At 48.0% G+C, this 12,516-nt stretch overlaps 1 protein-coding gene across 2 annotated transcripts in view; it reads right to left on the bottom strand.

Moving 5' to 3' along the window:
- Positions 1 to 12,334, bottom strand: part of LOC110290907 (polyamine-modulated factor 1) — a 17,782-nt gene extending 5,448 nt beyond the window's left edge. Inside the window, exons 1-2 of one of the 2 annotated variants that reach the window (XM_021157800.2) lie at positions 12,077 to 12,329; positions 51 to 156 (exon numbers count right to left, since the gene is read on the bottom strand). In XM_021157800.2, coding sequence (XP_021013459.1) covers positions 51 to 156; positions 12,077 to 12,228 — 258 coding nt within the window. In that variant the 5' untranslated portion in view covers positions 12,229 to 12,329. Of the gene's footprint in view, positions 1 to 50; positions 157 to 12,076 lie in introns of both variants that reach the window. The other variant, XM_021157801.2, reaches the window with a different exon arrangement.
- Positions 12,335 to 12,516: the final 182 nt, after the last annotated feature.

The following is a 12,516-nucleotide window of genomic DNA, read 5'->3' on the forward strand; positions in this document are numbered from 1 at the left end:
AAAAAAAAAAAAAAAAAGAAAATGGGCCTTTTGGCCACCGTGCTACTCACGCGGATGGATGTCTGCAACTGAGCCACAAACTTGTCATAGATCCTCTGCGTCACCTCAGGGTTCAACTGGTAGAAGTGTTTGTAACAGGTGGTGAACCTCTCGTAGCTGTCAGGAAGGAGACAGGCAACGTCAGGATGATCAGCACCCAGCCAGTCACCTCTGTGTTTAACACAGATTCAGTTTTGTCACTGAGACTGGGGTAATGGCTGTGGATGCCGATCTGTCCTCAGGTCACAGGTGGCCTACTTCTCCTCCCAACTAGGGCTCTAGCAGTATTTACAAGTAGGTTAGGGCCTGGAGATGAGGTTCCCTTGGAGGAGTGCTTGCCTATGACATGCGTGAAGCTGTTGTTTGATTCCCAGAAGGTGGGATCAGAAGTTCAAGGTCATCCTGAGCTACACACTAAGTTCAAGACCAGCCCAAGTTACAGGAGACCCTGTTGAAAAAAAAACACAATAAAAATAAAAGCAGGTCATTGTGGTGGCTTGAATGATGTCTTTGTTAGTGTTTTATTGCTGTGAATAGACACCATGACCAAGGCAAGTTTTGTAAAAGAAAGGATTTAATTTGGGGCTCCTGGATCCAGTGGGTAGTATAGCGTCTGTGACCATCATTGTGGGAAGCAGACGGGCATAGCACTGGGACATAGATGAGAGATTTACATCCTGATCCAAAGGCAGGAAGTGGGGGGACCTGGTGTGGGCTTTTGAAATCTCAAAGCCCACTCCCGTGACATACCTTCTCCAATAAGGTCACTCCTCCTAATCCTTTCCAAACAGTTCCACTAAACTGGGGACCAAGCATCAAACATCCAAGCCCATGGAAGCCATTCCTATTCAAACCACCACAAAGGAACATGGCCCCCATAGGCGCCTATGTTTGGAAACATGGTTGCCTTGGACCACCCCAGTCAGGCATGGGGATCCCTGGAATGAGGGTCCTCGAAGATAGGTGGGTAAGGATTCGGCAGTGACAAACAAACAAACACAAAGGCAGTCTAAGTGTATTTTGCAGCTCTCAAGCAGGGGATTTTATACATTAAAAACCAAACATTACAGCTCTTAGAAACTGTATCCAATAAAACAATCACAGATACAAACAAACATCATTTGGCACCGTAAAGCACAAAAATCATCCAAGCATTGCAACTCTGAAACTATGTATTCAGTGAATCACAAACAGAACAGTAACATCATTATAAACCATCAAAATATAACAATTCTAAAAGGATGTATTCAGTGGGGGCTGTCGTCCAAGGCTAGTGGCTTATTTCCAGAAGCAGGTTAATAAATCTTTATGGACAGTGCTCTTAACCACTGAGCTAACTCTCCAGCCCCATGGTCAATTATTATTTAACATCTAATGCTTGACTTTTTTTAAAAAATAAATCTTCAACACATAAATTTAAACTACTTTTATTCTAATTAAGGCTTTCTTTACCATATACCAAAATCTACCTCCGATGACACACGTGTAGCCACATGAAATGTTATTGTTGGGAAAGTTTTTAATCTATCGTCATAGTTTTGTAAATGATTTAGAAAGTAAAGCATTGGTTTCCCTGGGGATAAGGCCATGTTAGTGGCCCCATCTCTAGGGATGGTTTCTTACCCATTATTCTCACTTAAGATCTTGGCCTAGGCCACCAGGAACATGTAAATAAGAAAAGGAATCAGAGAAAACAAAACAGCTAAGGTTGCCATGAGAACTACAGCTCAATAATTTTTCTCCAGCAGAGAGTTCCACAACCGGCTCCAGGAGGCCTCCCCCTTTTGAGGTCAATCGCCTCAGTTCTGTGGAACTTGTCACACAGATCCTACTGGAGGTGGTGTGGCACTTGGTCCCTAGTTTGTACAACTGTTTGAGAAGGATTAAGAGGTCTGGCCTTGTGGGAGGTCACCGAGGGTTTTAGAAGCCACACCGTTCTCAATGTCTCTCCTCTTGCTTCCTGTTTGTGGATTAGCATGTAATCTTACAGCCACAGCTACAGCCACAGCCTCAGCTACAGGTACAACCTCAGCTACAGCTCAGCCTCAGTTACAGCTATGTGTCTAAATGCTTGCTTGCCATGGTCATGGACTCTAACTACCCCTTTGGAAAACAGCCCCCGCCCTGTGCAAGTTCTTTCTTTGGCCATGATGCTTTGACACAGCAACAGGAAAGTAACTAAATCATCATTCAAATCACCACAATGGCCTGCTTTTATTAGGAGGTTTATTGTCTTTGTTGATTTCAACAGGGTCTCGTGTAGCTTTGGCCGGTCTTCCCCCTGCCCACATATGAGAGTCTCTCTGGGTCAGGCTTATCTCGCTCTGCACCTTCTCTCTCTTTCCTTCCTTCCTTCCTTCCTTCCTTCCTTCCTTCCTTCCTTCCTTCCTTCCTTTCTTTCTTTTTGGTGGGGCAAATCCTGCAGGCCAGATCCCACTGCTGAATTCTAAGCACCTGCCTTCCAAAAGGAAGAAAGTCCCCAGCTGTGAGAAGCCAGGTGACTGACTGTTTTAGGCCCCTGCAGCAGTGGGGGCTGCTTGGGGAGGTTTCTCTTTGTGAGGCAGGGACTTCACACTTCAGAAGCCTGTAGGGCAATCCGGGTGGCACTGATGCTGCTACCCCATTTGAGAAAGGAAACCGAAGCTGGTGACAATAAAGTGGTCGCCAAGACCATTCAGCCACTGACCCATGAAGGCAGGACTTGAACTCAGGCGGTGTTATCCTTACAAGCCAGCATGCTTTCTCAGTGCAGAGCTTGCTGGTTTCCTAAACACACTAAGAGGGTCAAGGCCAAGAGCCTGCTCTATCCTGAAGGAAGCACAGACAGAAGGGCCATGGGAGGCTGGAGTGGAAAGGCTCTCTCACCCAAGCAGACCTGAGGACCATAGTGGAAGGGTCAGCTAGAAGTGGAGCAGGCCTGTAGTCAGTCAGGCAGCCCGGGCCACACCTCATCCTAGCTGCCTGCTTTGCTTAGATTCCGTACTGCTTTGTCCCCACAATGCTGTGAGGCACCTAGGTTCCAGCATCTCTTTCCACAAGGATATTACATTGTTTATAAGAAAGTATAATGTTATGTCTGGCCAACACATGGCCATGGGCGCCTTCTAAAACATCACTTTCCTTCCCTGAGTGTAGTTTTCAAGAAATCCACAAGGCATCTGAGCCATTCCCACACTGGCACCGGGTGACTAAAATACCCGACATGGGGTTCTGTAGAAAGTGTCCCTTCACATTGCAGGATTCTCAATAACAAGAAGGTCAAGTGACACCCATGGGCAGAGTCTGCTTCACCCCTGCCTGCCGTGGGTCCTGTCCACTGCTGGACCAAGGAGAGATGTGCCCGGCCTGACCCGGATGCCTGAGTGGGCTGGGAAGATGAACAGGATCCCTGATGTTTAAACCACAATTACCTATTTCAATCCCAGCCCTCAAGGGCAGGCATCATGTGTCCCTACACAGTCCTCTTCAGAGCCTCAGACTGGCACAACTAGGAAGAAAACAAGATGCCTAGAACCTCGCTGTGGGCTGTGGACTGGAAGGCTTCCCAGCATCTGCCCTCTGATTTGTCCTTTTGAGATCTGAGCCTAGCCGCCCAAGGATACTAAGGCAAAAATGTCTACCCTCAGATGGCGGAGGTCTGTGACATTGCTCAGTGCCACCTTCAAGTGAGCACCTGTGTTAGCTGCTACCTCTCTCGCCCTGTTTGCAGCTGCAGGAGGATGTAATTCACAGCAAACACCCAGTGAATACATGCACCTTGAAGAAAAATGGGGGGGTGGGGGGGAGAGGCAGGCCTGTGGATGTAGCAGTAGTGTGTGCTTAACATGCTTGAGACCCTGGCTTCAAGGCCCTGCATGGAGAAGTTAAAAAAAAAAAAAAAAGGAAGAGAAAAAGAAAACAATCTGGGGGAAGCAGGGTAGGGAAGAGGAAGAGGGGCAAGAGCTCACCCAAGCCCAAGAAGCCATCATGTGATCTCTCTGTCTCTCTCTCTGTGTACGTGTGACATGGGTGTCTTTTATCACTGTGTCCCCCCCCCCTTTCCCCTCTTTTTTTGAAATTTTATTATTTTCATCTTAGTATGGGTGTTTTGCTTGCATGTATGTCTGTGCACCATGTCCGTGTCTACTGGACGAAGAGGCCAAAAGAGGTCATCAGACCCTTTGAGACTGGAGTTTCAGATGGTTGTGAACTGCCATCTGGGTGCTGGGAACTGGACTTAGGCCCTTTGCAAGAGCAACAGGCCATCTCTCCAGCCCCTGTTTTTATGTCTGTCTGTCTGTCTGTCTCAAACTTCTGGGCTCCAGTGATCCTCTGGAGCTACAGTTGTTGAGTGATTGGCTGGCATGCAGAAAGCCCTAGGTTCAGTCCCAGAACTACAAAGACCAGCGCTGGTAGCATCTGCGTGTGACCCCAGCATCAGGAGTCAGGAGCTGAAGAACCAGGATGAGGAGTTATCCTCAGCCACACACACAGGAGTCTGAGGCCAATCTGGGATAAACGCCATCCAAGACAGACAGACAGACAGACACAAACACACACACAGAAACAGGAGAGAGACACAGGCACAGAGACAAGACAGAGAGAGAGAGAGAGAGAGAGAGAGAGAGAGAGAGAGCGCAAAAAGAAGGAAGGAAGGAAGGAAGGAAGGAAGGAAGGAAGGAAGGAAGGAAGGAAGGAAAAGAAAGAAAGAGAGAGAGAAAAAGAGACAGATAGAGAGAAAAACGAACCAGGCATGAGAGTATATACCCCTGAAAAGAAAACAACAACAAAAAAAAGCTGGGTGGTGCATACCTTTAGTCTCAGAAATTAGGAGGCAGAAGCAGGTGGATTTCTGCAAATTCAAGGCCAGCCTGGTCTTAATGAGTTCCAGATAGGCAGAACTGTATACAGAGACCCTGTCTTAAAACCAAAACAAAATAAGAGAAATTAAAAACCTCCTACTAGGGCTAGGGACCTGTCTCAGTTAGGAGAGTGCTTACTTGGCACACACAAAGCCCTGTGTTCAGTCCCCTGTACCACATGAAACAAAGCATGATAGCACTTTGGTACCACCTCGGGAAGCAGAGGCAGGAGGATCACTCAGATGAGCCTGGGCTGTATGATACCCCTTCTTTTCTTTTCTTTCTTTTTTTTTTTATTTTTTTATTTTTTTGGTTTTTGGAGACAGGGTTTCTCTGTGTAGCCCTGGCTGGCCTCGAACTCAGAAATCCTCCTGCCTCTACCTCCCTAGTGCTGGGATTAAAGGCGTGCACCACCACGCCCGGCTTGACCCCTTCTTAAAACAAAACAAAACCCCCAAGCCCAAGTGACTAGCTGAGTCTGGTGGTGTGTAAAACCTTGTTACATAGTAGGCAGTAGGAGGATCATAAGTTCAAGACCAGCCTGGGCCACAAAACAAGATCCTGCCTCAAAAACACCACCACCAACAAAGAAATCCACAAACTAAGCTTTAAAACTGAGATGAGCTTTCTAGTGTTCTGGAAAATGGAGAGATGAAGCCTGAGGCCTCAGGGCTTCCAAAGCTGTTCAAACAGATTTTTCTTTCTTTTTCTTTCTCTTTTCCTTTTTTTTTTTTTTTTTTTTGAGACAGGGTTTCTCTGTGCAGCCCTGGCTGTCCTGGAACTCACTCTGTAGACCAGGCTGGCCTGGAACTCAGAAATTCACCTGCCTCTGCCTCCCAAGTGCTGGGATTAAAGGTGTGCACCACCATGGCCTGGCCAGATTTTTCTTTTAAAATTTCTAAATAAAAGTATCTGTGTGGGGCTGGAGAGATGGCTCAGTGGTCAAAAGCACTGGTTGCTCTTTCAAAGGTCCTCGCTGGGTTCAATTCCCAGCAACCACATGTCCCAACCGTCTGTAACAGGAGCTGATGTCTTCTGGCATGCAGGTTTACATGCATAGACATTAAATAAATAAATTTTTTTTTAAAAAGTATCTATACACAGTTGATGCAGGAGGATCTGCTGAGCCTGGGAATTTGAGGGCAATACAAGCAAAACCTTTCTCTTCAGCCTTTTGCAGGGCTGGGGGACTCAGGTCCACCTGAATTCTACACAAGTGCCCTTCCCTTGGGCTGTAAGTCCAGCCCCCAAAACCTGTCTCTTAAGAGAAAGCATTTCAGGCTAGGGAGATGGCTCAGCAGTTAAGAGCACTGACTGCTCTTCCAGAGGTCCTGAGTTCAACCACATGGTGACTCACAACCATCTGTAACAGGATCTGATGCCCTCTTCTGGTGTGTCTGAAGACAGTGACAGTATACTCACATACATAAAATAAATAAATCTTAAAAAAAAAGAAAGAAAAAGAAAAAGAGAAAGCATTTCTAGTTAATACAGCACTCGACAGCTGAAGCCAGGAGATCAAGGGTTCACAGCTTCAGCTATATAACAAATGTGAAGCCAGTCTGCATTACATAGAAACACAGTTTCAAAAAACAAAACAGAATTAAAAAACAAATAAGTAAAAGGCTGTTTGTGGTATGCATGCCTTTAATCTCAGCATAGGTGGGGGCGACCTTTAATTCGAGTCCAGCCAGGGCTACACAGTGAGACCCTGTCTTAAAAAAATAAATACATGGAAATTCCTGAGGCCAGAGCTGGAGAGATGGCTCTGTGGTTAAGAGCACGAGCTACTGTTCCAGAGGCCCTGAGTTCAAATCCCAGCAACGACATGGTGGCTCACAACCATCTGTAATGGGATGTGATGCCCTCTTCTGGTGTGTCTGAAGACAACTACAGTGCACTCACATACATTAAATAAATAATTCCTTAGGGGAGGGAGGGAGGAGTTAATTAATTAGAGGTGAGCACAGTATGGCTGATTTTAACCCAGCAGATTTTCTCAATCTGCACGTGTCATCTGAACTCATTGAAGCAGCGTTTCATTGCCTGCACAGAACACCCAGGATAAGGACCAGACCGGAACTCAGAGGTGGAGCTTGTGCGTGCAGCAACCCGGAAAGTGAAAACAAAGGGACTCGCTGTGAAGGAGCTAAAGTTTCACTTTACAGACATTTAACTTCAGAGGCTGGGGAGATGGCTCAGCCGGTAACATGCCTGCCATGTGCACATAAGAATGATACCCAGTGCCCATGTAAAAGCCAGGGCTACAGAGCTGGGCATGGTGGCAGATGCAGAAGAAGCCTCTACAATTCAAGGCCAGTCTGGTCCACATATTTAGTTCCAGGCTAGCCTGGGTGATATAAAAAAGGGAGGGTTGAGTGGGGTGGAGTGGGTGGCAGCAGATCTGGACTTGGGGATCACACACCCACTGTAGAGAACAGAGAAAACTAGTCATCTGTCAACCTGGTTTTTGTTTGCATGTTTTTGAGTTTTGTTGTTGTTGTTTTTGTTGTTTTGAGACAAGGTCTATGTGAGCTTGGCTGTCCTGGAGTTCCCTATGTAGATGCCCAGTTACAGCCTATTGTTTTACACATACACCAAGAATGGTAGAAATGGCCCGGACAACAAACATCTAACACTCTTGGGCAGTGTCACAAGATACACAGGGCCAAGGGAGCAAAAGCAGTGTGAGGTGGTGCACTTCTGCAGCCCGGTATCAGGATGCAGAGGCAGGGGAAACACAGCGAGTTCTAGGCCAGCAGGGGCCAAATGAGAGATGGGTCTCAAAACCCCCAAACTTTTAGCACAAAAAGCCAGGCTTACTTTATGCTACCGTGCACAACAGGCTTCTTAAGTCACCAGTTCCACACTTTGCTCACTAGAGGGCAGCAGTGACTGACAAAAGAAGCAAGGATCTGAAAGCTATAGATACAAAACACTCAGGCTGTCCAATGACACTTGCAGTTACAGCTGCCCTGGTCCCTTAGAAGGGATTCTCCAGCTGAAGATGCAGAGCAATTGCCTAGAATGCACCAAGCCATGGGTTCAGTCCTCAGAAATGAATAAATAAATCCAGGCGCAGTGGCACATACGTTGAAGACTGAAATAATCCCAGCATGGAGAAGGTGGAAGATTAGTAGAAGTTCAGGGCCAGCCTGAGCTACACAAGACCCCGTCTCAAAAACAAACACTAACCCACCAAACACAAACAACTTATCGAGCTCTAGCAGCATGACACCATAGCAGGCCAACTTTGCTGACACAAATCTAAAGCACGACTCCAACTGAGGGAGGAGGGGGAAGCTGGGGAGGCAGCTCAGTCAGTATAGCATTTGCCACCTGAACATAAGGACTGAGCTTGGCACCCAGCACCCATGTAAAAGTCCCAGGGCTAGCCGGGCGTGGTGGCGCACACCTTTAATCCCAGCACTCGGGAGGCAGAGGCAGGCGGATTTCTGAGTTCGAGGCCAGTCTGGTCTACAAAGTGAGTTCCAGGACAGCCAGGGCTACACAGAGAAACCCTGTCTTGAAAAACCACAAAAAAAAAAAAAAAAAGGTCCCAGGGCTCAGGAGGCAGAGCTGGGGGGATTCCTGGGAACTGATGGCCTGCTAGCCTAATCTAATGGTCAAGTCTCAGCTAGTGAGTGATCATGTTTCTAAAAGGCTGAATGGGTAAAGGTAATTGCTGCCAAGCCTGGTGATCTGAGTTTGACTCAAGTTTGACCCCTGTGATTCACACGGTAGAAAGAAATGACAGAGAAATGGTCGCGAAAGTTATCCTCCGACCTTCACACACACATAGGGAGGTAGAGACCAGACTTCAGGGAAATAAGCTTGAGCTTGGAATATTAAGGAGGTGGCTGCAGACTCAAGGGCTATGTATTGTGTACACAGGCAAAGATGCAGTTGTCATGGGAATGGTTGGACGACTGACTGGTACCTGGCCCTGTCCTAAGCACTCTAGGTGAGTTAGCTTACCAAGTCCTCACAGGACCCTTGTGATGACCATTCATTACCATCACCCCCAATACACAGATGACCAAGACTGGTAGACAGAGCTTGTCCAAGGCCGCTCAGCTGGGATGTGATGGAGCCAGCTAGAATCTGAACTATAGAAGGGCCAAAGGGATTGAAGCAGAGACTAAGACCTGCACAGGGTGACTCAAGAGGACGGACTTGGGAGGTAAGACTAAGATGATGCAGCCTGACAGAGGCAGAAACAGTGAAGACAGAGTAAGGGGAGATCTGGACAGGCAGATCTGCACTCAGAAATGAATTCTCACCACAACCAGATCACCTGAACCTGCAGAGTGGGTAGGGAGTTTCTATGGCTCATACATAAAACCACTCTTTCTGTGTAGAACTGTTTCCTGAATGCCAACCAGCTTTGGTACTTCCAAGGCTGGAGGTAGAGCCCCAGGCCTCCCAGCAGCTCCATCACTGAGCCCCACCCACCACTGAGCCCCATCGCCCTCACCTCCTTGCCTTTCTTTAGTTTAAAATGCCAGCAACTGAGGCACAATTGATGTTCACTCTTTCCTTGGGCTTAACATAACTATATAAATCACACCCTGCCTAGAACATCCCAGGCCATAGCACTGGATCATTACCGGATATGGTAAGACCTTAGCTCCCTCAGCTTCATGGGACCTACTCCTCTGTAACAAGCTGCTGGCTGCACTGTGTACTGGTGGGAGGGTGGGAGACCTGGCTTCTCTCTGAATAGTACTAACTGGCCTTTAGCCTGGGCTCCACTAATACCACCAACGCAGTCTCTTCTGGCAGGTTCAAATGTCACAAGACACAGAAAAGGAATCCCTTGCTTGCTGCAGATAGAGAGAAAGGCTGTCCAGGAGACTGCCAGGACAAAAAAAAAATTTTTTTTCGCTTTTGGAGAGCAAGGCAGGGGAGTGCAGATAGCAGGGCCATGTGCAACTACGTCTTTATATTGTGAAACCTAACATCGGCACTTCTGGCAGTTGGGCCTCAGCCAGGCCAACGAAAAGGTCAGCAGGGCAAGACTCTGAGGTCCACCTGAAGCCAGCATGTCCAGTCTTCCTCTAGTCACTGTGGAAGTCACTAGAGCTCTGCTGGCTGGAGCGGGAAGGCGTGGGAGGTGGCGAGCACTGAGCCTGCAGTCTTTTTTATTTTTTTGAGAAAGGATTTCTCTGTAGCTCTGGCTGTCCTGGAACTTACTCTGTAGACCAGGCTGGCCTCGAACTCAGAAATCCGCTTGCCTCTCCCTCCCAAGTGCTGGGATTAAAGGCATGTGCCACCACTGCCTGGCTGGTTGTTGTTTTTTTAAGAATTACGTATTTTATGTATACGAGTACACTGTAGCTGTATTCAGACACACCAGAAGAGGGCATCAGATCCCCATTACAGAAGGTTGTGAGCCACAATGTGGTTGCTGGGAATTGAACACTGAACCAGTGCTCTTACCTGCTGAGCCATCTCTCCAGCCCTACCTTTGGATTTAATTTACTTTCTTTTTTTTTTTGTTTTGTTTTTTTGTTTTTTTGTTTTTTTGTTTTTTTTTGTTTTTCGAGACAGGGTTTCTCTGTATAGCCCTGGCTGTCCTGGAACTCACTTTGTAGACCAGGCTGGCCTGGAACTCAGAAATCCGCCTGCCTCTGCCTCCCAAGTGCTGGGATTAAAGGCATGCGCCACCACGCCCAGCTCTTAATTTATTTTCTTATCTGTGTTAATTATGCTAGCACGCCCTGTGGTTATCTTGTTTACAGTATGCTACCTACTGAATAGTAACTTGGATGCTTTATATATCAGCAGCACCAAATACAGAGAAGGCAGGAAGGTATGTGTTAGGAGGTAAGGGGAGAGCTGATCATAAGGTCCATGCAGAAACCATTGCAGGCAGGATGTTGTGGGCCTGTCGTCGGCTACTGGAGAGCCTGAGACAGAATTATCAGTCCAAGTCAAGCCTACTGACAACATATTGAGGCCCTGCCTCAAAATAAAAAGTTAGAAAAAGGTTTTGTTGTGTAAGACTTATGTAAGCTGCTGGACCTGAGTCCTAGGAACTGAACTTAGATTCTTTGGAAGAGCATAGAGTACCCTTAACCACTGAGCCACTTCTCCAACCCCAAGACTTATCTTTTAAATTTTACCAGTCAGAATGAGCTAATGGACCTGGATGCTGGGTCTCCAACTCCAGTCCTCTGCAAAAGAATTAAGTGCTCGACCACTGAGCCACCCATCCTTCCACCCAGTGCAGGGGCGGGGTGGGGGGTGGTGGTGGTGAATAAATCTTTGAAAAGGGTTGGAGTTACAGCTCAGTGGTGGAGAAGCTGCTGAGCATACAGAGGATCTAGGTTCAATGCCCCATAGGTATACACACACACACACACACACACACACACACAAACACGGAAGCCAAGATGCTCAGACTGCAAAAAGAGACGGTCTCTTTGTGGCATTTCACTGTTATCCAGGGTCCCTCGGCCTCTGGAGTGGCTGTCCTTACAGGCTGGTGTGAAAGGCCTCAAAACCAGGAGTGTCCAGGGCTCAGTGGTAAGAGCACTTGTTGATCTTGCTGCGCATCTACATGGTGGTTCACACCCATAACTCCACTTCCAGGGGATCTGACACTCTATTCTGACCTCTGTGGGCATTAAGCATGTACATGGTGCAAATACATACGTGCAGGCAAAATACCTAGACATAAACATGACCGAATCAAATTAACATTTTAAAAAAGGGAATGTTAGCCGGGCAGTGGTGGCTCACGCCTTTAATTTCAGCACTTGGGAGGCAGAGGCAGGCGGATTTCTGAGTTCGAGACCAGCCTGGTCTACAGAGTGAGTTCCAGGGCAGCCAGGGCTACAGAGAGAAACCCTGTCTCAAAAAACAAACAAACAAACAAAAGACTGCAGGCTCAGTGCTCGCCACCTCCCGCGCGCTCCAGCCAGCAGAGAGAGCTCTGCGCTCACCCGGCGCGTTAGGTCTACGTAAGCAATGACCTCCGGGGAAGGACGTCGGCTGCCCTAAGGCTGCCGCGGGCCCCAGGCTGCTGCCTTGCGGGAGGTTGGAGAAGACAGCAACTGCAACCCAGCCTTTCCTCTACTCCTCCGCAACCCGCGGCGAGTCGCCCACGTGACTGCGCCAAGCGAATCTCGCGGGACTTACGATCCGGGCGACAAGCCTCCGGCCACCTCTCCCCATTGGTCGCCACCTACCTCCTGTCGGCGACTAGCTTCTGGAGGAAAGTGTCTACTATGGCGTCCAGGAGTTTCACCCTGGGGATGGTCGCGTCCCCTGGCACAGCTTCCGGAGAGGAGCCCTCAGGCCCCCTTTCCGCAGCCTCGCTATCTTGGCTCACCTCAGCCATGTTGAAATTGAACCGCCAAAATGAACTGGCCCTGCAGCTCCTCCCAACAGGACCTCCGATTGGAGGCCGGGGGATGCCAGTCACGGAGCCGGATGGGGCGGGGCAGTGGCCGGAGACCAGGAATTAGTTCTCAGCTCCGGGGGAAAAACCCGCAGAAAACAAAACCCAAAAGCCGGGGTTTAGGGGCTCAATAAAAACTTTTAATTACATTTCAAAGATCTCATACAGTGCAACAGTCAATATTCGCAGCTAATCTCCTCGAGTTCATTTCTAGCTAATGCTGAATGT

The sequence above is a fragment of the Mus caroli genome, chromosome 3 (assembly GCF_900094665.2).
Source record: "Mus caroli chromosome 3, CAROLI_EIJ_v1.1, whole genome shotgun sequence".
Taxonomy (NCBI): Eukaryota; Metazoa; Chordata; class Mammalia; order Rodentia; family Muridae; genus Mus; species Mus caroli.